The sequence below is a fragment of the Anas platyrhynchos genome, chromosome 3 (assembly GCF_047663525.1).
Source record: "Anas platyrhynchos isolate ZD024472 breed Pekin duck chromosome 3, IASCAAS_PekinDuck_T2T, whole genome shotgun sequence".
Lineage (NCBI taxonomy): Eukaryota > Metazoa > Chordata > Aves > Anseriformes > Anatidae > Anas > Anas platyrhynchos.
The window spans coordinates 115489385-115515964 of NC_092589.1; the positions used below are offsets into that span (position 1 = coordinate 115489385).

At 43.6% G+C, this 26580-nt stretch overlaps 2 protein-coding genes across 4 annotated transcripts in view; both read right to left on the bottom strand.

Annotated features, from left to right (window-relative positions):
* Positions 1-1784: 1784 nt before the first annotated feature.
* On the bottom strand, positions 1785-12180 carry ENPP5 (ectonucleotide pyrophosphatase/phosphodiesterase family member 5). Its single transcript, XM_072036529.1, has 4 exons — positions 8982-12180; positions 6436-7332; positions 3264-3440; positions 1785-2472 (listed from the first exon to the last, which is right to left on the bottom strand). The coding sequence occupies exons 1-4, from the start codon at positions 8992-8994 to the stop codon at positions 2099-2101; spliced, it is 1461 nt and encodes a 486-aa protein (XP_071892630.1). The 5' UTR covers positions 8995-12180; the 3' UTR covers positions 1785-2098.
* A 140-nt stretch (positions 12181-12320) lies between these two features.
* RCAN2 (regulator of calcineurin 2) overlaps positions 12321-26580 on the bottom strand; it is a 78632-nt gene continuing 64372 nt past the window's right edge. For all 3 annotated transcript variants that reach the window (XM_005030419.6, XM_021279161.4, XM_005030420.6), the window contains 2 exons: positions 26059-26230; positions 12321-19493 (listed from right to left, as the gene is read on the bottom strand). In XM_005030419.6, the coding sequence (XP_005030476.4) occupies positions 19333-19493; positions 26059-26230 (333 nt within the window). In that variant the 3' untranslated portion in view covers positions 12321-19332. The remainder of the gene's footprint in view (positions 19494-26058; positions 26231-26580) is intronic.

The following is a 26580-nucleotide window of genomic DNA, read 5'->3' on the forward strand; positions in this document are numbered from 1 at the left end:
TACCTGAATGCTGAAAGGCTCCCTTTGGTTTCCTAGAAACTATCATTTTACCCTCTTCAAAGAAAGGCTTTACAGTGCAACACAGGGCAGTTAAACTGAGAAGAGCTCTCATGGTCGCAGTCCCAGCCTGCTTTGAATATTGTGTTCCCCAAACTCTTTGTCAGTGGAGAGCTATTGCTTTTCTTGTCATGGGAATAAATCCCAGCAGGGCTGAGCAACGCTGACCTTGCCCCTTCCTTAAAATCAAGGGTCACCTTGTCTTATCGTAGGACTGCGCCTGTCACAGTAAGAAAAGGGTTGAATACAAATCACTGAGAAAATAACGCAGTTATTTTCACATCTGCCATAAGCATCACCATGAAACTACTGCAATAAAGACAATTTATGTTAAAGCAGCTTGTTCCAAAGTGCTGCAAACAGGGTGACTGAAGAAGCTGCATATGATGGGGGGGGGTTATGACACCTTGAGAGGAAGTCCATCTCCAATATTCATCGTTACTCCCATAAAGCCAAAATGTCGATCTATCTTTAAACACACACTCAGTTTGCACCGCATTTGGTTTTCAAGTTGTAAATATAGAAAAATGCAGTCATTTGCCACCCATTATGGATAGTAGGTAGGGGAAGGAGGAATTAGTAACAATTTAGAAATCTAGGTTTGCTTCTCAGGCTTTCCAAGCCTCTCTAGAAACTACTGAGAACATCACTACTGCCTCTGTTTTTCAGCTTGATGATCCTTCAGTTTTGGTTGGTGTCAGCAAACCAAACCCGAGGCCTACATAAGGGGCTGCTCCACGAAGGGCCAGCTTTCCAATGTCAGGCACTGCTACCCCAGAGGTTTCCCTTTGATGTTTTCATAGGAAAATGGTGATATGGTAAAACAAGAGAGAACACAGAACAGTGACACTAGAACAGCAGAGATGAGTTAGGTTGAGGTACAGAACACTTCACATCCCCACACCAGGGGCTCCGGCCTTCCTAAAGCTGCTGTTCCAGCTAGACCTTGCCTTGGCGTCTCCACTCCCTTCCCTCTCAAGCCTTCCCTGCACCTAGCTGTGGCCTCTGGAAGCTTTCCACGTCTGCAAGACAGCTGAATGCCAGCCATGCAAGTGTCCTGTAAAGGCTGAGGAAACCAAGAGACGACTGCATGGCAGTGGGCTGAGCAGTAAGTCGTGTGCCACTGCAGAACTGCCACCGAGGCGGTGAGCTCACTTCTGAACTCACCTGGATGCCATTAGTTTAGTCAGGAATTAAGCTTAGCAAGACAAATTTTGGATTTAGTTCATTGTAGCTCCTTGCTAGGCCTGCTGGCAACCCTCCCATCTGCAGCCTGAGCTGGTTAGGCACAGCATTAGCTAGGCACAGCGTGTCTCCAAGGTCAAGAGGTTCCCATCCTTGCCCTCTGCTGGGTGCTGTGGATAAAGCAATAAAATTGCTTTCACAGAAATAACAGACTGAATATTACTGTGAATTTTAAAAGAGTTGTTTTTTTTTGTTGTTTTTTTTTTTTTTTCCCCTCCTTCAGGCATTGTGCTCAGAAGCTAAACAAAAACTAACTCAGAGGAAAGCAAAAACAGTTTGTAAAGAAATCTGATGACTAAACAACTTCTGTTACTTCATATCACATCTTTCATACATACCTTAGCCAGCAGCTTCTCACCTACCATCTAAGTGAGCTCACAAAACCAAACAAAAAAGGAACAACAACAGTAACAAAGTAAATAAATAAAAACAGAGGCAAGATTAATTTCAGCAACACCCACGAAAGACTCAGAAAAACATAGTTGTATTGACTCACACTTTTATTGACTCAGAATCAACAATTTTCCCTGGCAAAGACATTGCTCTGCAAGAACAAACTCCAGTCTTGTACTTTCTTTCATACCAAAGTGTGCTTCTTCAGATTTAAGAGTAGGGTTTTTATGGCCATTCCTGAAATTGTGTATTTAATCCTAATCATATCAAACTCTAAGGCCCCACTCAGACACATCAGATAAAGCACGAGACAGCAAGCAGTCTCTGGTAACAGATCAGATTTTACACACAGTGACAAGCTCAGTATCACTCTGAAACAAGCTTGCACATGTACTGGCAAACATTATAAATCTTGTAAGAGTGGCCAGGCAGCTTCAGTATGTTGCATTTGCATGGTACTTGTTTGGATGAGGATTACATGCTTAATAAAAAGTAACAAAAAAATCATAAGAAGACAGCTGCCTAGAAAGACTCCAACAACAGTAGCACAGAGGTCTGCTCCCAAGAATACAGGAACCCTTCTAGCAAGAATATCTTTCACATTGTTGAAGGAACCATTGTTTGGCAGGGGAGTAATACCAAGGAGATGGCACAACAAGGGGTACAAATCTGTAGAATTCATGGCTTCTCTGGTGACATTCTTTCTGAAAGCAGGCCCGACTGCCAAAAAAATTGGGTGCATTTCTTGTAAGTTGTTGTCATATCCATGATTACCAACTAGAAATAAAAGAGAGAAAGAGAGATAAAGGTCAATATTCCAACGTTGCAAAGCAAGCATTGAACCTGTTCCCAGAACTAGCATAATGCAGGAAAGGAACAGCCTCATTTATTCTTGCAGAGGTTTAATAGGAAAAAAATTGGTCAACAGCACAAATATCCCCTAGTAAATATCAGGTCATAGAAACATACACAGGAGACACCTTAAAAACAACTTAAGAGCTCATTGAAATAAATAAATAAGTAAATAAAATTCACATGGCAGTAACTCTACTTTAAATGGCATCCTACACCCAACTATCCTCAATTTCAGTCAAGGAAAAACGCTCACTTTGCAACTGGACCAGTTCTCTTAGAAAAGGCTACGTAGCTCAGTACTCCCAAATAAACAGCACACGACAGAACACTATTCATCCTCAATGAGTTCCGTTACATCCTCCTTCATTTTCTGAGAAAGAGCTCATCAGCTTGCTAGATCTCACAGGGAGACCTCAAGTTATGTGGTCACTAAACCACGTGAATGGTCTTATCTCATTAGGTTTAACTTTTTGAAAGACTAAGTCCAGTTCCCTCTCCCTGAACAGCAGTGTACTTCCTACCTCATCAGGGAAAATATATATTTATCTTTACAAGTTAAAAACGTAATTATATAACTATATAAATCATATATACTTAGTTTTCCCTCCCAGTCTTAAAAAAAAAAAAAAAAAAACATTGGTTGAGGTTGGGAGAGAAAGTACTATGTGAAGCTTCTGACTAGGAAGATAACACTGCAAAGACAGAATACTTACATGGAAAACCATCGGACTTATTGAATACGATCTCCCATCCTTTATCAGCCACAGCTAAGATTGGCTGAATTTTATGGTTGTGCTTGTAATGAAATCTATCTGGAATCTGCTCCTTTTTATAAACAGTCATGTTGGGATGAGCGTTGGCCAGAGCTTCATATACTTCATCCAGTTTGCCTTCAAACAAACAAAAAAAAAAAACACCAAAAGATAAAACTATGGATATGTTTACTAAAACCATCACTACTTTAAACACAATTGTCAGGAGAAAGAAAAAAGGACAAAATGCACTTCCCCAAAGGGTACTGTTAGTTCCCTGTCTTTAAAGTGCCAAACAGAGGTGCCACATTGTTTCTTAAATTGCTTATTTCTGTTTTCTGAACTTTGCTTTCCAGTAAAAGTCAGTGAGCATGCAGGGTGCAGCAGGACAAGCTGGGATGCCAGCACAAAGAAGGGAGAAACCAAGACACTGCCAGAACATAAAAACAAATCCAGAAGTCTGTATGTTTGAGCAAGCTTCTCCCCCTTCTGCCTCCTAACACTTAAGCTTAGATTTGTGCTGAGGATTGCGCAGTGGTTTTAGTAAAAAGCCTGTTGTATACCACCACAGAACCTCAGCTGTGTGCTATTTAAGCACCTTGAGCTACACCCATGCACAATCCACACCTCTGAGTCCACAGCTGCTCTCTGCAGGCCAGCTGCAGTGCTTCAAGGTCTGAAGCAGGGCTGTGAGACATCCACCTCGTCCCTGTGACCCACACAGATGTTTTCAGCAGCTAAGTGGGATTTAGGCCCACCCTGCCACTTTGACCTACCATTTCTAGCTAGTCCTGCCTTCAGACCCAGCTGTGGGCCCTGTAAACTGAAAATAGTTTAATATATAAGGTTTCTTATCTCAAACTGGCATAAAATGAGAATCATCAAACTTAAGAACTGCAATAAAGGCCAAAGAGAGGCAGCATAACTTCTGATATAACAGACACTAGCTACAGCAATGAGGAAAGGACTCCATATTCATACCTCCAGGACTACATCACTAACAAAATTTACCTATGTTAGTCCTCTGTATGAAGTAATAGGGAGGAGAAGTCCCAAATATAAGAAACTGTGTTATTACACTAATTTAGTTATTTGAATTAATATATTTATATTTGATGCAAGAAAAAGCCAGCACCACCAGCTGTACTACAAGTACCACCTTCAAGTAGTTAACACAGCACAGAACAACACACTGAAATGGTTGTTTTAATTCATTTCCCTGGGGAAAAAGTATGCAGCCAGACAGTTACAGTAGCAGAAATCTCTGTGTTTTTAAGCATTCAAAATTTTTCTGAATGTCTTGCTATGCTTTATCATTCCCTTAGTTTAAGCAAGGCAAAAGAAATAACTGCATTGAAAAAAAAAATCAGACCTATGTACTTAAGTATATTTCACAGTTAAAGTGAGAATGAATTGTACTGTTTTACAACAAAATCAGTTAGTAAAGCAGAAAGTAGTAATTTGAGCTGTGCTAAAAACTAATTCTTGCTCACTGTTAGTGTAGAATAGATAGCTGAACCTCTGGGCAAGAAACAAATCCAGCTAATTTCTGAAATCCATTGAAATGGCTTGTTTTGTTTGTTTGTTTGTTTGTTTTTTATACACTATTCTGTCATCTAATTGTTGCTTAAAGAGACTTTTTTTGTTGTTGTTGTTCTAAAAAAGGGCATTTTACTGGATAGGAGAATCAGGTTACGCAGCTTCAAGTTCTCATTTACCACATTAGGGGTGCTTCAGCACTAACCTTTACTTTTACAATAGCTCCTTTATTTGGTAATGAGAACATCCTGGTCAGCACTACCACGTCTGTGTCCACTAGGATGGAGTTCTCAAACTTTGCTCTTCTGTCATGACCGAGAGAAACAGCGCCCAGCTACGAGCACACGAGTGTACTCAGGCTGCAAATGAATCTCGTTTTGCAAACTCCCACACTGACCTTTTAGTCTGCATTAGTAAAGGAGTATTATTCAAACTAAAAATGACAGCAGGCACTTGTTTACACATCGAAAGGTCACATAAGTTCACAAAGTACTCTCCCTGCTGGTGTATTAAATACTGCATGCTGTCCATTAGTGATGCAAATGTTACACAAATCTCAAAACACACCTTTTCAGAAGGCCATCCTATAACTCAACTTCCAAATTACTGACCCTGCCTATGTGAAAAATGCTCTTCTCCAGGCTAATGCGTTAGCCCCACATAGTAATAGCTTTTGATCATAGAATAATGCAGGTTGGGAAAGACCTCTGAATCATCTAGTCCGAGCTCTAACCTAGTGCTAAAGTCCGCCACTAAACCATGATACTAAGCTTTACATCTACACATTTCTTGAAGGCTTCCAGGGATGGTGACTCAACCACTGCCCTGGGCAGCCTGTTCCAGTGCTGCACAACCCTTTCAGTAAAGAAATTTCTCCTAATATTCAACCTAAACCTCCCCTGGTGCACCTTGAGGCCATTTCCCTTTGACTTATCACTTGGAATCAAAATAAAGAGCAGCACCTCTACATCAGCAAGATTAAACAGACAACTGGCACTTCAGCAACCCTTCAATGACTGCAGCCAGGCTTCTGGTTTTGATTCCAGCAGTGCTGTTGTTCAACATTATCAGAGTAAAAATGATATGAACGTACCTGTCTCTTCAGCATGACAAAAGGAAAAAAATAAAAAAAGTGAACTGCAATAGCTTTTAAGTATCAATCAAATAGCTAACACAGGCTTTCTATTGATTGAAGGTGCCCATCTGGTCTCAGTTTACTGTGTGAGTTATAAATCTAGTTCTTCATCCATGGCTTCAGCATCTTGATGAAAGGGAAGACACATAACACTCAGTAGCTATCCATCCGGAATGCCATTCATCCCTGATAACACCATGAGATCATCTTACTTCTCGTAAGACCTAAAGGATATGTGGCAGTATTACGCAGAGACAGATTTGCTCACTTTCCATTTTAGAAAGTTAATCCAGGCTTTTGACAGAGCTGTCAAAAATAACAATGCTGCAAATACTTCTTGTTCAAGGGTGATGCCCTATCAGCAGCAGTGCTGCTACTACCACTGCAGTTAAGTAAAAAGCCTGTAAAGTTCTAACGCTCAATATTTCCTTCTGAGAATGTCAGTGCTACAGCTCCTACCTTCTTTTGGCAAAATAGCTACTGCAGGAGAGTGGTCAATGACTTGATAGAGCTCTCTGTTCACATATTGATCAAGCTCAATGAGCCGCTCTGAGGATGACTGTGACATCCCATGGTCACTCGTGATGATGACATTTATTACATTCCACAGCTTCGCTTTCTTCAGTTCAAACATCAGGTATCCCAGCTTCTTGTCAATATCACTAATTATTGGCCCCATAAGTGGATTTTCTGGGCCCAGAACATGGCCCATCTCATCAGGTTGTTCCCAGTAGAGCAGACCAAAATTTATGGGTTCTTCCAATTTAAACCAGTCAATAAACCTAGCAACTCTGTCTTCAAATGAAACAGATTCATTGTAGGGCATGTAATAAGTCGGAAGGACTCCATGTATTTTCACATCCGTTCCAGGCCACATAGCTGCTCCAGTTTTATGTCCTTCCATCTGGTTTGTTACCCATATCGGGCTGGCTTCTTCCCAGAACTTGGAATTATAGATCCCACTTTCCCGAATGGAGCTATGGATATCCATGTTGTTCAGAGAGAAAGTTTCATTCAGAATAGGGTCATACATCTCATTAGCAACTATACCATGGCTTTCTGCATAGAGACCTGTCACCATTGTATAGTGATTAGGATACGTTTTCGTTATGAACACGTTAGTGAGCTGCTTAACGTGAACACCATTCTCCATGGCATAATGAAAACTGGGAGTTGAGACTTTATAGATGTAGTCCCATTGAAATCCATCAAAAGATACCAACAACACCTTGCGCTGGTCTGGCTGGAGAGAGACAGCGCTTGGAAGAAATAGTAAGCAAGTCACCAGGACTCTCCAACAGCAGTTCAGGGCTATGCTGGAAGGTGTTCTACCCCTCTTCTGAGGCAACATGGCACCTGCTGGGTAAAGACAGAAGGTTTATTTGCACTATAATTTGCTGAATGAAATACAATTCACAAAGAAACTTCCTTACGTAACACCACCACCCATCTTCTTCCTTTCTTCCTCACGCTCCCAATATACCAGAACTCCCACTCTTACCACTTGACAATTCTAAAGTATTTTCTGTATCCAAAGAAACTGTCCTATGAGAAAGCTTCTGCTTGAAAAAGTTCAAGATGTAAACAGGGGCAGTTCTCAGCTTGGGAATACCAAAGTCTGTTTCCACCAGAACTTTATGACCCTCATATAAAACCTTGGGGCACTTCTCCTGCAAAAATGGCAGCAGGCACGCTAGCATCACCTGGTAGCACGGCAGGCAGGAGCAGTACATGCTGACTGCACAGCTCCCATCAGGGAGGATGGGATCCCAGCTAGAAGCCACTGCAGGTTCTCTGCCCCAACACCCTGTATGGGATTGCCAAGTGTGCATGGTACAATTTATAACAGGGAAGCGAGCAAGCAAGCTTTGCATTTCAGATACAACAGTATAGCAAATAAAGGATTTTGCGGCTTAAAAGGTGTCAGATCTGTTTGTTAGACAAGGAAATAGCATGAACATCATATTCCCAACATTTCATCTCATCTCTAACCTGATCATAGCTTCCCTGTGTAACCAGGCTCTTCATGATCAACTAGTTTGGATGCTTCCTATCCTACTGCAGGTAGCAGTACAGATAGCTTTACAAACAAGAATCTACACAAGTCATACAAGTCAGGGTGCAGTTTAAGTTCTTACAATTAACCACTTCGGTCTCCAAATAGATTGGGAAGAAGTGGTTGAAACACTCAGTAATATTTTAGATGGCTCACAACTGTACTACATCTTTCAAGCATGCATAAATCCCATCATTCATCCGTTCCAGTCAAACACCACTGCTAGATGAGGGCAAAAGCAGCAACAAAAGCACGGCAAGTAACAAGACCAGTGATGCAAATTCTCTGGGGGTACAATGATCATGAGACTCCATACCCTAAAGCATTTGCTCCCTAGATAGATATGCAGCACTAATTCCTATCGTGTGAGTCAAGGATATTGACTAATCTTACCTACGATAGGCATTTGTTATCTAAATAGCATGACATAATCCAATGCATAATTTCCTATCAATTAGATTGATCTCCACCTAATTGACCTATAATTTCACACTGATGGAAAGTGTGTTCCCTACTTCTTGCTCAGCAGTATCATTTAACCACAAGACCAGATATTGTTCCATCTAATCCTGCACATGAACTGTACTTACACCACACACTGTTCCCTTGAATTTCCCATTTGTAATCCTTTGAACCAGTTACTACTGAAATTCAGCTAGAAATCGGTGACTATGCCACCAAGTACACCAGTGTGCTACCCAATAAATCTGCATGAATATTCGGGGCACACACATATCCTGGTTAAAATGAAAAGCTACAGCATAACAAGCACCTCAATATTACAACAAAGATGGAAAAGTGTTTGTCATTTTGGTAGGACACAAGATATACTCCATTGGCTCTCATTTCCCAAGCTAAATCTCTCCGCCCCCCCCCCCCCCCCCATGCATGCCCTGACTGGCATGTCTCCCAAAATCCTAGCCTGGAGCCCTGCTAAGAACAAGCTGACCCTTCAGAGGCATATCCTTGCTGCTGGCCCGCACCCTAGACACGAAGGCAACAGAATCACAGAATCACAGAACCATAGAATCGTAAAGGTTGGAAAAGCTCTCCAAGATACCTGGTCCAACCGTCCCCCTACCACCAATGTCACCACTGAGCCATGTCCCCAAGCACCACGTCCAACTTCTCCTTGAACACCCCCAGGGACGGTGACTCCACCACCTCCCTGGGCAACTCGTCCCAGTGCCTGACTGCTCTTTCTGAGCAGAAATGTCTCCTCATTTCCAACCTGAACCTCCCCTGGCACAACTTGAGGCCATTCCCTCTGGTCCTATCACTAGTTACTGTGAAAAGAGGCCGAACCCCAGCTCCCCACCCCTTCCTTTCAGGCAGTTGCACAGAGCAGTAAGGTCTGTCCTGAGCGTCCTCTTCTCCAGATCAAACATCCCCAGTGCCCACAGCCACTCCTCACAGGACTTGTGCTCCAGGCCCTTCACCAGCTTCGTAGCCCTGCTCTGGACATGCTCCAGCACCTCCATGTCCTTCTAGTACTGAGGGGCCCAAAGCTGAACGCAGCACTCGAGGTGCAGCCTCACCAGAGCTGAGTACAGGGGGACAATCACCTCCCTGGCCCTGCTGGCTGCACTATTTCTGATGTAACCCAGGATGCTGACGGCCTTCTTGGCCACCTGGGCACACTGCTGGCTCATGTTCAGAGGAGCATCGATCAGCACCCCCAGGTCCTTTTCTTCTGCACAGCTTTCCAGACATTTTGCCCCAAGCCTGTACTGCTGCATGGGGTTGTTGCTGAAGTGCAGGACTCGGCAAGTAGCCGTGGTGAACCTCATCCCTTTGGCCTCTGCAAGACAGAACTGCCCAGGCCCACTCCCTGCAGGACTTCTTTCAGCTCCAAGAGGATGGGAGGCACATGCTTGGGGCCCATTCACCCTCACCTCCCCCTGCCCTATGAAGCCTATGGGACGGCTGAGCTGCAGGCCCCCATTCTAGGGAAGGACAGGCACAAACTGAATCCCTCCCAAGAGAAATTGGGGCCACTCTTCCGAGCTTTCCACTTCAAGGTGCCAGCACCCTGGGGAGCGCAGGCCCCTTGGGGCTGCTGGGCCTGGAGCAGAGGAGGCTCCGGGGGAGCTCCCCCATGGCCGTCAGTACCCGCAGGGAGGTGCGGAGAGGCCGGAGCCGGGCTCTGCTCAGCGGTGCCCAGGGCCAGGCCCAGAGGCCCCGGGCCCAGCCTGGAGCCCCGGCGGCTCCCCCTGCCCCTCAGGCAGCACTGCTGGGCCCAGGGGTGCCGGAGCCCTGGCACAGGGAGAGCACCTGGGAGAGCACCCCGAGCCCAGGGCCGTGGGGCTGGGCACCCTGCTGGGGCAGGGGGGGACAGGGGCACCCAGGGGTGCTCCCAGTCTCAGCCATGCCCAGATACAAGCTCACAGAATGCTGGCACTACTGCAGGGGATGGGGCAGTGGCCCTGTGGCCTTGCGAAGATGGCAGAGCAGGGAGCACCCTGTCATTCACCATTGTGTGTGCAAATTAGCACCCTCACCCCTTGACTCCCTCTTTTCCCCCCTCTCTGAAGATGCCTGCTGTGCCAGGCCATACACAAGGCAGTGGCAGCTTTGCCCAGCCACGCTGTGCTGCTGTGTCCTCATGTCTTGTTTTTCTCCACCTTTCAGAGCCCAGACTTCTGTGATGCCAGCACAGAGCCAAAGGCAGGGAAACTGTGGGTTACGGTGCCAGAACGTCCCATGGCATTACTTTCAGTAAACAAGGGCCCAGCCCAGGCTAGCTGTACTTTGAACCGACTGTAAATGCAAGGAGCAAATTTGCTTTCATTTTCTGTGTGTCTGCAAGTGCTTTTTCAGTTAGGAAAAAAAAAAAAAAATAAATAAGGTTTTTAATCCAGGTGTTTTCTGCCTTTTTTCTCCTCTTATGTTCTGAGCTCCAAATTTTCTGGTTTTGTTCAAGCATATAGATACTTTTTTTTCCATGCTGTTGTGATGTTCAAGACCCATAAACCATGCACTGGGATGTAGAGGAACACAAGTTTATTCTCTTAATCTCTCTAGAAACTGAACTGAAGGGGTTTCCCATCTTTACTATTTGAGGATCTGTGCTATGGAGAGGTTCAAACCCCACACCTTGCATATCTGCACGTAGATCTCATCCTGCTTCATGGCAGGATGTGGTTTCACAGCAGGTGTAGGAAACTATTATACTTTTCACTCATGCATAGGAACATTCTACTTCTTTATACTTTATACTTACTTTTTTATACTTTTACACTTTATAGCTGGCACTGCTTAATTTATATGCCTTTCTACTGCAAACAAGCATCAGATTGCAAAGAAGACACTGTTGTGGTGGGTTGGTTAGGAGTCTTTTTTTTTTTTTGACTAGTCCACACAGGATGAACTTGCTCTTTTTTTGTTGGTGGTAAACCTACTGGAAGCTTCTGATCTCCAATGCTACGTTATTAATGCTATGTTATTAATAACGTGGCAGAAAAGGTTTGCATACAAGGCTGTAATCCGGGTAAGCTTCTGGCTTTCTCCCCTCCTTTTTGTGTAAAGTTAGGGCTTGGCTTCATGAATGTGCGATGGTGGAGCTGGCCAGGCTCATGCTGTAAGTGGCTTGCTCAAGCCTGGGGCAGTGGCAATGTCTGGTCATTGTGCCTATACATTTTAAACAAGGCTGATACCTTTCTCCACGGAGAGCCAGCTCTAGGAATTATAGGAAGGGACAAGGATCTTTTGTTTTCTAAATATCTTTTTTTTTTTTTTTAATTCCTCACTGCTGTTGTTTTGATAAAGATACGACAGAGACTAGTAGAAAACTGTAAATACTGCTGCTTGCATTGGTAAGAGCTGTATGGGTACAGCTTTTTGTACATGGTCAACTGAACTAGACCCTACCTGTTGCATGAAGCTCAGCATCCAATTCCTGGCAGCGATCTGACACCAGAGGCTTCAGAGAAAGGAGTAAAAAGGAAAAAGACATTATGAATTTGCACCTGTGTGTACCATGTGTATTGAAATCTCATTGCAATGTCTCCCATCGTTGCTCTGCTTAAGTAGGAAAAATTGTACTCACATTCACGGTTAGTTCAACTTGAATTTTGTCCTTCCATCACTTGGATCAAGGGGGCTGGGACGCTGCAGTAGTGACCTGCACGCTTTGGCAGTGGCTGGAAATACTTGCTAAAGGTACAGGTGTATGGGGATTTAAGGTGTTGTTCTGAATGCCTGGAAATAGTAGTACTTGTCTTGGGTGCAAGAAATAAATCATCCGCTTAATACTTACAAAATGCAAATAAAGCATAGACAACGAGTCTGCTAATTCCACCAAAATGTTTAATACCATAATAGATTTTCACTGAAGTACAGAGCTAATGTGAATATTTGTACAAAATATGTGGTTAAAAATAGTATTGATTTATAATATATACAGATATGTCACATCTGTGTCAGAAATGCAGACACTTGAATGAGAACATGATTAATGTTTTTAGGTCTACAACAACATACATGAAATATTTCTGCAGCTACCCACAGTAGGACAAGTTGCCAAGTCGACACTTAAGGACCCATCCGTCATTACAGATGACGTTCCTTTCAAAAGTTTCTGAACAAAAACTCTGCTCCAAAATGGATTCAGAACATTCACCTCCATTAACTGAACAGTGAAGAGAACACATCTCTCTGACACTAATGTGGACACAACTTTCTCGTACAAGATTAATGATCAGTTACAATGATTTGTTAAAACAAGGCTGCTGTTCTGGTGTGTGATAATAGAGAATTTTAATCCTGCTTGGTGGATACTCTTACCGAGGTGAGTGAGGAAGCCCCTGGCTCAGGGACAGCAATGGGCCCTTCTTAATACAGCTCTCAATTAGATGGATTTAAATCCTGAAGTCTGTCCTAAGGTCCTGAATGCCTTCATTTTCCATTAATTTTGAGGCTGCTCAGCACTTTTCATCCTTACTCTAGCAAGAATCTCACCTACAAACGTCCCAGATTCTAGGATTTGCAGCCACTGCACCAGTGCCCAATCCTGCATTAAAAGGATCCACAGGTGACTCATACTGCAGCCCTAGAAGCTTTGTGTAGCAACTAACAAGTTGACAAAAGGGGGAAGAGATGAATTAAGGTGTTTTTTTTTGATTGTTTGTTGTTGTTTTTTAAATGTTTTCTGAGCATCTCTGCAGTGAAGACGTTCGGGGCTCTTGCCTTTGCACGAGGACTGCTGCCTCTATTCTGCCTCCAACAGTGCAAGCTCCCCTCCCCTCCAAGCCAAATACACCTGACATGTCAAAAGGCATGTGGGAAAGAGCCTTTACAACACTTCCTCCCTTGTAATTTTACCCCTGAATGCAGCAGTCTAAATGTATTTAAAAATAGAGCACAGCTCACTGTAGAAGTCTTTCCTTTTCAGAGGAGCCTAGAACAATGAAAACTGCTGAACTTCCTCCCAGATGTGCTAGAACAAGAAAAGCCACATCTTGGTTTGGTTTGGATCTTTTTTCTAACACAATTAGTTATTAAGAGAGTTGCATGAGGATGAGTGTGAGGGTCTATCTGGGACTTCAATCCATACCTGGTTTTGCTTTGTGGTACAACAGAACTAAATGTGATTTCTTGGGCAGAGGGGAATTGAGGAATTGCAGAGGTCTTAAATTCATACTAATTAATACACGATAGAAGGCAAAAAGTGGCTAAATGTTTCATGTTAAAATGTACACATTGAAGGAGCAAAAGAAAATTCAGTAAAGCTTGCTTAGAGGGGCAATCTAAAAGCACTCTGACTTTGATCAGGGTATCTGTAATAGCTTTCTTGTCTCCCCTCATCCACAGACACCTGCCTCCAGTCCCCCAGATCCATGACAGATACTGCCTTCCCTTCAAGCAAGCTGTTTCAGTAAGCCTATTTGTAGCTATACCTACAGATTTCATCGCTGGGCAGTAAAATAATGAAGGACTCGACCCCTGTGAGCTGCTGAATCCATTTGAAAAAGCTGGGCTGCTCATAAGGAGGTGAGCTGGTAACTACAGACCCCATTACAGAGCTGTAGTGTGGACTCCAGACCTTCAACACATTCTGAACTCACCCCTTCTCTTGCTTTGACTCTAACTTTAGAACAACAATAAAATAAAATAAATGGTTGTACAAGGAACAGCAATAGCCACACTATCAGTAATGAAGTCTACAGAGCTTCAGCTGTCAAGCAGTCAAGGCATGAGCCATGCCTGCTGCAGCTGGGAGAAATACCTCCAGCTCCCATTGTTCGGTGTCATGCAGGATTGGGTTGCACCTTATCACTTGCATGCCCAAATGCCCGGCAGAAATAAATATTGCCTATCTGTGGGTACAAATTAAGTGCGTACCCAAGCCATACGCATATAGCCATGATTTCCTCGAAGCTCAGTTTGAGATCCTTTTGGCCACACAGCTCCCTACTGCTTACAGCTGAAGCCTCAAAATTTATTTCCAGGTGTCGTGTCCAGTGCCATGCAAGATGGAGAAGCCACAATCAGCACGGAGGCAATGCAAGATTTCAACTCCATCCGATACAGAACCTTACAGTGGTTGGGGAAAACTCATCTGTCACTCAAACGTGAAGAATAATCAGGCCTTCTACAGTGCCTTTTATCTCTAAAGGACTCCATAAAGAGATGGCTATTAACACTTGTTCTAATCAAAACACATATTAAGGCCTGTCTTTTCAAAAGGAATCAGTGAGCTTAGAGCTTACATTTCCAACGAGATGTCTTAAAGAAATCTAATTTTCAGAATCATGAATAATGATCCCTCAAGAAACTGGGTCTTTTCAGCTGGACACCCAGATTTTTTATTTAACTTTATTTTTATATAACTAAGTGGAGGTTGTCATAAGATCGAATAGAAGGACTTCATGAGACAGTTACTCATCAGACTCATCTCCTGCATTCCGATAATTTAGAAGAACCAGTACAAATTAACACAAGACACTACAAAGAGTCGTTTCCAATTTTTGTAATGATTAATGCCAATAGAACTTTTCCCGCAGCCTCGGCATTAGTTGGATGCCATGTTCCTTAGTCAAAAACTGATGCCCACTGTATTTATCATTCTTTAGCACAGAAAGAGCACCTTTGTCTGCCAGAGATGTGCTTTCTCACCCGGGACCATGCTATAGTCTTTGTTTGCATACACCCAGCCAAACCCAGAGCAAACCAGCGCAAGTTCATACCACTCAGTGAAACTGCAGCAGTTTAAAATGGAATTGGCATATCCTGACAATCACTGGGTTATTTTGTCCACATTTTTTTTAATTTCAACTGAAACAGAGTTTGACCTCTGTCAAACATTTCAGCATTTTCAGTTCTACCAGTTAAGAGAGCACTGGCATGTATCACCGCAGTCGGTTTAACGTGGTTTACATCTTTTAGGTGCAGCTTTTCAAAATGCCAGCACAAACAGAACACAAAAATACTGTTGCCACATGTATTTTTGAAACTAAGCTCTGAATTACACAGGTGTAAAAGTGGTTAATTAGCCAAAAGCTTTTTAACACTCCTACAAAACATGACTAAATGGAATACTTTGATGGTATGTACATCGTAAGGGAAAAGCTAACGTAATTTGTCACAGTGCTCAGACGTACCACTGCAATCAGGTCTCGCAGGTCGGTTGTCACTTACTCTGTATAAAGAACAGTCTTTTTGCAGAAAGCTTTTTCGCTGCTGCTGAGTGTGGGGGGAAAAAGAACAGAATAAAAACAACCTCTCCCCCCTCCCCCAAGCCAATATAGAGCCAATAACTGTTAAAGAAATGGACTGCAATATATCTATTGGGCACATTTTTACAGTAAATATGCCTGTATTCTTGCTAAGGTTGAGGAAGGGATGCTCTTGCTGTGTTTTCTTGACGAAAACAAAGTGTAGGTGAGTCGTACAGCTGGGCTGGGAAGGGGAGCGTTGTATTAGCTTACGTACAAAAATCAAGGCCACAGAAATTCCGTATCCTTCTGATCTGAAAATGAAAAAGCAGGTTCCAAACCGCCCTTTCTCTGTGCATTTTAAACCTTTCCGTGCTGTTAGCTGCACTGAGGAAGTCATTTGTAATTCCTGCTTTCATTTCCAGCCAGCAGCAGCAGCCACCCAGCAGAGGGCCCCAGCACATCGCTGCCCAGGCTCGGGAAGGGCAATAAAAGGGACGTCAGCTATGTCACCGTGCACAAACGGCAATGTAACAACACAGATTTCACTCCTATTTATATTGCTACAGGAGAGTACTTCAGCACTGTGGACACCCTAGGAAAAGTGCAAGTCACAGGGGCTGAGCTGGTGGATGCTACACTGAAGAAGATTCCCACCGAAGCGGGGGCTGTGTCTGGGAACTACTGAATTAAATAGGACGTTTATTTTCCCAGATGGTCAGCATTTTGTTGAAGGAAGCCTTTCATACCAGACAAGAAACAGCTGTTAGCAAAATACCAGGTTCTCTTAGGAGAGTCGCAAATGCTATTACTTTTAGGATAGGGCCATAATTTTTTTTCAGGTACTGTGGAATAATCTACGATGACCATATTTAACTATAACGGTGAGATATAAATGTTTATCATTATTACAACAGGCTTCTGCATTTTCAGGCTTGTAACTGCCTTTCTGTTTCTGTGCTTTAATCAATAAAGCTATGCTCTGCTCCCTCCTGGGTAGTGCTATGTAGTTTATGAAGAGCAGTCATTGAATCGGACCTGTTTTTAAATCTCTCTGTAAATGCACTTTGAGGAAAGAACATTTAAGACCCAGTGCTTTATTTGCAGTGTACTTTTACATCACTGGAGGCCAAATTCCACAGTTCAGAACCAATCTCTCCAAAGTCTGAGTAGATGGATATAAGGACTAGATTCAGCCCTGACATTTTGACATGTAAAAAATCAAAAGCATCAGCTCTGGAGGTCTCTGGTCACTGACATCAGCTGAGGATGTGGCCAAGAATTTCTGTCATACAGCACATAGCAACAAAAAAATCTTAAGCATTTAGATCTTACTCTCCCTGTTGATATTAGTCTAAAACCAATGGTTCAGCGTTCTGTATGTTCTCAAACCAGACAGTGGTGTTACTCCTGAAATACCGCAGGTGGCCTGTGAAGGTATCTTCGATAGGAACATCAAATTCGAGTCCTAGGACAATGGGTAACAAATGATTTATTTAAATCAACTCTAAGTGCATCACTGAAAAATAATCCAAGTGACACCTCTAAGGAGATACTTGAAGACAACTTTACTCAGATATCATGGAGATCCTAAAGCCCCATTTTGGTTCAGCCTCTGCTGTATTTAACGTGCTTCTATTAGTGTAACACACACACAACGATGTCCATAAAGTATTAACAGTTATCACGTTATAGATACACGCTAAGTAAAGCACTAACTTCAACAGGAATATTTCAGGGGGCTGTGGTGGTCAGAGAACAAACTATAGGAGAATGGAAAGTCCTTACTTCTCAAAATGTCCTCCCCATGCAGATCGAGAATGGCATCTCCTGTCTCCACTGATAAAGCAACACACTTTTCTTCTTGGAAGTACTGCAGAGCCAACAAATACCACGACAAGGGTGACTTGACCTTTCCGCAGCTTGTAGCCTCACTAAGGGGGGGAAGGAACCCTCCCTCACAACCCTGGTCATTAGGTTTTATGAGAAAAAACTTGATTACAGAGCCTAAGCTGTCTTTTCCGATCCTAGAGTGAGCTTCCAAGATTTATATGCTGATTTTAACTTGCAAAAGAGTTTAAACCTTGGAATCTCACTGTGCCATTTTACAGTCATTTTCAGGAGTACAGCTGCAGCTAATTAGCTTAAAAATCCCACTGTATCGTACACATATGCTCAATTTTCTGCAGTATTAATTTCAGTGGAACTACTCATGTGCATAAATTAAGCGCATGCTTAAGTATATGCAAAATCTGAGCTCAAATGTCTAGAAAATATGTTCTCAAAATGACAAATACACATGAAAAAAAAATCATCATGGAAGGTCTACCAGACAGGGAATCCAGTGTCTGTCTGCTGTCGGCCATGACGAAAACACAGAACGATTTCTGTAACCCAGTATACATTGCAAGTGAAAGAAACATGCAGGACAGAGTGAAAAAAGGGGACTCGATTGCATGCAGTCTAATTTCAAGTGTGTAATTATGGTCCTGTTTTCTTTGGCCTAAAAAAAAAAAAAAAAAAAGAAAAGAAAAAAAGAAAAAAGAAAAAAATAAGGAAAGGAAAAGAAAAACAAAAGAACACCAGCTAACCTCTCCTCACATCCACAAACCCAAACTGCATACAGCTCAAGAAGGGCTTTAAAGCACAGGAAACGGGGAGGGAAAGGGACTGATTGTTAGGGATGTACAAGTAATTACTACGTTTCAGGGCTATTCAACACACCACTAGGAAAGCATTCAGCCTTAATCATTACTGGAACTTACAGCTATGACAGAGAGCAATGAATCCCATCTTAAATGAGCAGACAGGTTCTCTTTCTTCCTCAAACTCAGAGAGAAGTACCACTCAGACCTTTATGGAAGATAAAATGACAATCCTCACCAATATTCTGTCTCCCTCCTTACAGAGAGAGACTGAAAGACCCCAAACCCTTCAGCAAGCTGCTGCCTCTCCCCTCAGCCCAGAGAGCTCGGTGTCGCATCCCTACCACCATCAAGGACTGGTTCACTCTACAGCTGTTGGTGGAAGAGGGCATTTTTCTGTTCCTAAAAAGGTTACAAGGAAAATATTCCTTAAAAAAAAAAAATACAGAGGGTCAAAAGGCCACCAAACTGCTGGATTAAAAACAATTCACGCCTTCTCCCCTTAAAAAAAAAAAGAGAGAAAAGGGGGAAAAAAAACAAACAAACTGAGGTCTGCTGGGGAACTGAGGGCAGAGAAGCAGGCTCCTTGATGAAGGGCAGCAGCAAGTATTCTGGGAGTTTCAATATCAAGCCTGATACCAGCCCAATCACCCACCGCGACCGATCTCTCTGGTGGTGGCGTTCCAGCATGCAAATTACAGCTGTGGAAAATCCTCAGACCAAACCCCTCCCTGCTTCAGCCTTGTTTTGTCCTTTCCAGCAAACCTATCAGTTGGTGTGTGATATGGTTACATATTACAAAGATCTTTTTTTTTTTTTCCTAGCCCTTTTGTTACATAGGCTTGATTACTGAGAAGGGATTTCCATGAGCTTAATGTCCTGGTACTCAAAAGGCGATGGCTGCCTTTCAAAAATAAAAATAAAAATAAAAATAATAAAGCAAACAGAAAACCACAAGAGCTGTGCTGGAGGAGAGAAGTGCTGCTTCTGCTGGAGAGGCTCAGTTAGATACAGGAGGTGGCAGACCAGGGCGCCGAGTTTGAATGATTTTTGGCTTTGGAGAATTCTTTGGGTCCTCGTCTTCTTCCATGTCGCTGTCGCAGACGTGCACTACCACGCTGGGAGTGGATTCTGTTCCTGCATGCAGCTCGTATTTCTCTCCTGGAAGCAGAGAAAAAGAGATCAAAGGCCAACAGTTTGAGCAGCAGCACAGATCGTGGCATTTTCAGATTCCTACAACCACATAGGGCAGATGTTCGTGGGCTGCTCCTACCCATAGGTGAGGGCAGGCATGGCTACATCATACCTACTATCACAGCATATGAAAACCAGTTAGAAGTGAAAAACCACTGGTGTTTGCACGGGTGTTTTGCACCAGTAGTAGTGGCCAATGGCACTAGAAAGAAATACATGGAGAGAAAAGAGAATGCTGAAGTTCCTGGGTGAGAAGAGGGACTAGGGCTGAACCTCAAATATCTCCTCTGAAGCCGTATGTCAGACCCGCTGGGGTGGGGATACATTTTTTTCTTTCAGTCTAGAATGGCTCAGGTAACATCTGAAGGTCCACTGGATTCTGCAGCTTGTCAGCTCCAGACTGAAACATCAAAACTTGGTCCAATGGAGCTGCCTATAAAGGGATCTCCACAAATAAATATATACACAGATACCAGATGGATTTAGAGATTCAAGGCTCCTTACCTGGGGCTCTAACAAATTCTGTCTATGTAGATAAGATTAGAGTACAGACTGTAAATGGTCACTACCAGGCTAAGGGCTTAAACAGTAGAAATCAGATTTTCAAACTGCCTACATTCCTTCTTTTAGTCCGCACCCAGAACTCCAAGGAGGAAGCTGAGTATGTCTAAAATGGAAACGGGTGCAGTTACCTGAATAAATACACAAAGGAAAATGAGGATCAGACATGGGACTTTCAGGCCAGCATTCAGTCCATGTGAGCAGTACTGGTTATTAAATGACAAGGAATTAAGACTGTAAAGGAAAAAGAAGTCCTAACATTTCTGACAGGATGCACGGCTCTTTCAGAAGGGACAGACCCTGACAACTAGAAACCACTCCAGGTAATGTGCTGTTATAAATTGGACTATTTGTCACCTCATCTCCCGGCCCCACAAGCTGGCTTCAAGTTCAGATAGGGCGACAATGACCACGCAGCTTGGATTTTACCCGGCAGCTTGGATTTTTTTCATAAGGCTGCTCCAAAGCCACTGCATATTGCCTGCAAAATAGTCTGTGATGAGGAAGGATTTTGCAGGCAGAGGAAGGTCCCAATATATCTAGCTGAGCTGTACTTGTGGTACAGCAGCTCCCAGTACCTGCATCGCAGGCAGGCACTGATGGTGCCAGGTGCTGTACAGTAAAAGTGAGATGGCATTCCCTACCTCAAAGCACTTGGAGCTTGCTCGTGTTATTAATTTGGACTTGTATTTATCCCCAGCTTCGTGGCAGAGCAATGCATGCTAGGAGGGTGCTGCAGGTCCGCGTTAGCACACACCGACTGTCATCATTGCTATTTGTGCTGAAAAATTCTCAGTCCAAATAAGACTGGCTGGCTTGGGACTAGAGGACGAGAGAACACGTTGCATTTTTGCCTAAAAAATAGGAGGCAGCTCCTGAATAATAGCTATAAGTCAGGCATCTTGCTGTGCGAAATATTTTACCGCTGTGATACCATTAATGTTGACATTTAACTGCTCTATTTTTGGCAGCCTCTCCTCCGAATCCAAATTGAGCAAAGCATTGCAGGTCTCGCTGATAGGCTAAAATATAAAAAGAGAAATGGCTTGGTTGTGCTGCGATGAGAAATTATATGGTTTTTCTTTGCCTATTTTCCCCGCGGGCTTCAGCTAATTTCTCAGCGATGGGCTGACGTCAATGCTGCCAGCCGGGCTCCGAGGGCTCCATTGGTCACTGTCAGCTCCCAGCGGCTCCGCAGCGCTGCACACACACAAAAGCCGGGCCCTCTCCTTGTGCGGAGGAAATCAGATTCACCGCCCTCTTAAAAAGGGAACGATCCCAGGTCAAATGCCACGTCCTTTCACCGCCCAGACCCTTCCCGCAAGGAGCCTCGCCACTGTGAAAGAGCAGCGGGAATAAGCGCAAGCGCGGGGGAAAATATTTGGATGCCTCCGGCACAAGCGGCTGCAACAGCAATTAATGTCACTTTGCGAATCAAAATGTGAGGCACTCCTAAATTGGGGTTTTAAGGCAGTTATTTCTGAGCATAAACGAGCTGCAGACTTGATTCTCTACTCACAGTTATTCATGCCTGCAGAACTGCGGCTCGAGATGCAGAAAACCTTTTTATGGCTGAGCTGGGAACAGGACAAGAGTAAGCAGGGGACGCTTACACAGCTGCACCTTGTTCCTAAACGTGCTGCTTGCAGGAAAATACTGAGGTAATAAATGCAAAAATACAAATCCAACCGGTACAGCCAGATTACTCCTTCCCTCTGAGTTACAGGGCTGTCCCAAGCTAAGGGCAGCAAGTTGGGTTAAGCAAGATGGTCAAGACTCAGCAACGTCTGCCTGATGCTCTCATCCAGCTGTCTCTCTGATGCTGTTTGTTACGCATCCTTCGCTTTCTCAGGCCCTACCTTGCCCCATCATTCCTGCTCCTCACACTTGCCTGGAGGACTCCTCAAAGGACTCTTGGGGAAGAGGTCTCGTTCTCCTCCCGCAGCATTTCAGCCACCTCCACCCCTTAATAAGTTGTTTAAATATTTGTGGAGCTGAGATAATAATGGAAACTCCAGTAAATTTATTCAGAAAAATATCTCCAAATTTATCAAATATGCTCCAACATCTAAACTCTGCCTCCAGGATATGATGCAGGGAAGAATTAAGCTGTGGCACATCTATCATATTAAGTTGCCCGAAAATATTCCTTAAAACCCCTTGAAAATTGCAGTGGTGTTCCTCTGTTTATTTGCTTGGCGTAAGAAAAAAAGAGGAGTTGGAAATTTCTCCCTTTGACATAGAGTCTACCTGTGTTCGTGGCACTTGGCACAACCTTCAGTGACCACGTGAAGCAAACCCGCAGCCTTGGGTAATGCACAAAGGATGACTAAAAGCACAGCACAAAAACAACTGATGATATTTCAGAATTAAAAATAATGGCAGGTGATTTCCTATCCCTCTGAGTATCGGCACTATGACCTTTTATTGCCGGTGCATCTCGTGTCTAATGAGGCTCTTCTGTCCAGCAAAGACAACGTTCATACACTTAATTAATAATGAAGGACGGGTAATGATATTGTGCAGCTAACTCATCCCCGATTCCGACTCATGATCAGAGGTTAATGGGTTCAGAGCTGCCCACCCCATGTTAAATATGTCATTAGCAGCACAAAAACACACTCCTTTTGTAGTCCCTCCATCCACGTGCTTTACAAATAATATGGTGCAGATAGCGGGTGGTGCTTATAGAACTTGTAAACTTGTTTATCCCTTGTGAGCAGGGCAGAAGCCATTGCCTGTAGCTCTTCAGAACACACCCAGAATGATGCTTTCAGAGCATGAAAGGTATTTTACATCACCTGGAGGGTAGCTCGAGGGCATTTAGGAGGTGCAAAGGTGGAGGACTGGGAGATGTGGAAAGAACCAAACCTGGCACCAGCCTGTCTGTAAGGGCTGCTGGCCTGCAGTGTCCTTTGAACAGGGCTTGACGCTGTGAAGGCGAGCTGTAGGGAGGAACAGGTTGTGGAGAATTTGGGGTAACAGGTTTGAAAGAGACCAAAAAGCAGTAATGGGGAAGGAAAGAAGAAATACGCATGTCGGGAGGGGGTAGGGAGGGGGGTAGGTATGCACTACTTGTATGCACAGAGCTGCAGAGCTGTTTCCCCTCTTGCAAATATTTCTCATGTAAAATTATTTCCTGTGTTTCACAGTGGGAAGCAGCTAAGACCTTGTAAAAAAAACACATGAGGGCCAAGATTAGAAAAAAATTGGTGGTTGGTAAGTGCAGGGAAGAGCCAGGTCAAAAGCAGGCCAGGCACAGACACAGCACGAGGTGAAGGGCCAATCTGCCACCCCAGGTCAGTGCCATCGCTCTGCATCTTCATCGCCGTTCCCCTACTGGAAGTTCTCGCAACAGCGGACGTGGTTTTCATCAGGAAGATTAATGATCAGACTTCTCTGTTTGCAATGTACTGAAGAAATGGCAGGCTAGCAGTCAGAAGCAGGCAGAGGTTCCTGGCTTAGTGACCGAGCTGTTTGCTCCACTCGTATCTCGCTCGAAGCTCAATCTCTACACATGCAGAAAGTGAAAATCTACACCAATCAACCAGAAAGTAAATAAACACCCCAAGGTCCTCCCTAAGATCCCAAGATCCTCCCTAAATGCACCCTCACTGAACTCAGTTTAACGCAGGAGGACCAACGTCCAGCTTCCTTGGTGCACAGGAAAAATAAATCCTTGCCATTAGACCGTGGAGGTGCTAGACAGTCCTTGCTGCAGCCACGAGGCTGCAAAGAGACACCTGCAAAAAACAGCTAGGAAAAGAACAGCACGCTGCAAAGCTGTTAACTAATTCTTGCCTGGTTGTTTTACTCTGGAGTGGATTTCCCAGGCTTGTACCGAGGGATAGATCAAGTGGCTAGGGTGGTTATGGCCAGGCACTGTGGAAGGGGATGACCTGTACTCGTGGAATAGGTAAGGATGTACAGCTCCGTGTCCCAGCAGTGTGTCTTACCTTCCCAGCAATGCAGGAGAGTAAAAATTACCTTGTGCTGAGGGCACATAAAAATCTGTTCACTACTTAGATGCTTAACTGCTTTTCGCTGGTCCTCAGATATTAATTTTACCAAATCAGAGTGTTTTAAAAATTCCTCACAAATTACAGACACAGAACTCAGGCTCTAGCATTCTGCCTTACGCACACAACTGTGCCAATGAGCAATTTTTTTGGGGTAGTTAAGCCACACTTATATTTTTTATTGCGTTGTTTGAATGAAAAGAATGAACTTACCTAAGGTTAATGGTGTTAGCTGATGTCTAGCAGCATGTTGTACTGCTGTGATACAGAGAAATGAGCTTTGGCGGCGTTTGTTTTTCAATTAAATTCTAAACATAGCAAATGCACGACTGAGAACTGCAACACTATTTTAAAGCCGCCACTGCAGTTAACTAAAATTGATCTCTCTAACAAGTGCTAAAAATAGAAAGAAGAGAGCACACAATGACTTTTCATATCGCTCCCTGCAGGCTCCTTAAATAAGGGCGAATATGACCTTCACGCAAAGCTGTCCCAGGGTGTGGAACAATGAGTGATATTTCACATTCCACTGCTCTAGAACAGCAATTGATTTATTACCCAGCTAGCTAGGGAATTCGTTTACATGTTTCCATTTATAACACTGCTGCATCAAAGGAAAAAAAGGAGTTTTTTGTTTTCCTTTTATTCAGCAGTTTAGAAGCAAAGCATCAATTCTGGAAGCAATAATCTGCAATGTAGTACAAAGAGTTAGACCTGACAGTCTTTTTCTACGGGCTTTCCTGCTGAAGGGGAATAAATAAAATACAGGAATCTCCTATTCTGCCCCTGTGAGAGATCCCATCAGGAAAAGATACAAGAAGATCCTGCAAACCTCCTGAATCAGGAAGCATCTTCCTGCACCCTATGCATTCTGTTGGTGGGTGCAGTCACACAAATGCCCAGATGATGAGATGTCTGCAACTGACAGCTACTCTCAAAACATGAACACAGCATCTTTAATACAGCTGGAGAGAAACCAATCCTCGTATCCCCCAAGAATTTCAAAAATAAACTCTATTTTTCATGAGCTGACCCCCACAACTGTTATTAGGTGGGATCTAAAGTATTTGTTTCAGTATGAAGGTGATTTAACATGCCATTTTTTCCTTACAGGTTATGAATGTAAATTAGACTGATTTCTAACTCGGGCCTGAAACGGGGACGTTTTCCATTTTGAACATTTTAAAAGGGATGCTTTAACAGCATTCAATGAGAACTTTTTGTAAAGATGACAACTAAATCAAAAGTAATCCTCTCCAATGAAAAGCGTTGGTTTCATCAGATAAGCATTTTCTGAGGGGAAGCACTGCCTCAGAAATCCCAGCTAGCTTCAGTTCCTGGCATAAGCTGAAGACAGAACAAAGTCTCTCTGCATTATCCATTTATATCCATTCTTTGATGGATGCTACAACTTATCCCGTGCCTTCTGCACACCATGCTCAAGAGAAAACAGTCCCAACAGAGCAATCCCGCTGGGGCTGGGGAGTGGCAGTCCTCTCTCTACAGACTTGTTACCATGAGAGATTCTCCACTCTGTTGGTGATGCAGTGATGCTTAAACACTTGATGAAGTATTCCACATCTTGAAACGCCGTACGGAGCAGGTGTGATTTAAAGCAGATACTCTACTCATGGACAAGCATTTGTCCAGTCCCTACACAAACCATCAGTTGTCTCAGCGAAACAGAAGAACAAGCACTAGAATAAATTGTGCAAGCAAGTTTGATCTGCTACGCAAACAACACTTACAAGCTGCAGATAAGATATAATTATGTATGTACCTAAAGTAAAGCTCATTTTCAAGCAAAGAACCAGTTGGTCTGCGTCAACTTAAATCCAAAGCTGTAATCCAGTTTACAGGCTTTACCCCAGCCCCCTCGAGTTATCCTCCATGCTGCAATTTCTCATTTGGTTTTGCCCAACATTTTTTTCACACAAGGACCACAGGCTTACCTGGTCCTAGCTTAGAAACTGCATAAAGGAGGTCGTAGTTGATGACAGGCGTTGCATCATCGATTGGCTGCCACCCTACAGGTGGGGAGGCTGGAGGCGAGATGAGAAACTGTTTTGCAGGCTGTGGCGGAGCCAAATGAAGCTTGTCTCCATCTGTCTCAGAGGTCTGAATCTTTAAAGCATAACAAATACACTGTTTAGTTTGTGATGGGGAAATGGAATGATTACTCAAATCATGCACTTCTAATACCAAATGCCACCCAGGCAGGGTTTCAGCATCAGTCTCAGCAGACAAGGCCTGCAGATAAATTTTCCCCTCAACCTTACAGATGGTTCCTCTACAGTAAATACGCTGCGGGGGGCTGCTACATGAGCAAAGCTACAATGTTTGTGCCAATCGTGTATGTTCTCTGAGAATAAGAGCAAAGCTTTGGTACCCACAGTTGCATGGTAAGAGACTTCTGAGGCTAAAATGGTATTGTTTGATCTACTTGCCTACTGTCCTAAATAAGAGCAGGCATC

Excerpts from the sequence above, each read along its gene's own strand:
- ENPP5 (XM_072036529.1), bottom strand. Across the intron at positions 3,441-6,435 it reads AGCTATTTTGCCAAAAGAAG|GCAAACTGGATGAAGTATAT; the intron begins GTAGGAGCTGTA and ends GTTTGTTTGAAG. Across the intron at positions 2,473-3,263 it reads TAAGTCCGATGGTTTTCCAT|TTGGTAATCATGGATATGAC; the intron begins GTAAGTATTCTG and ends TTTTATTTCTAG.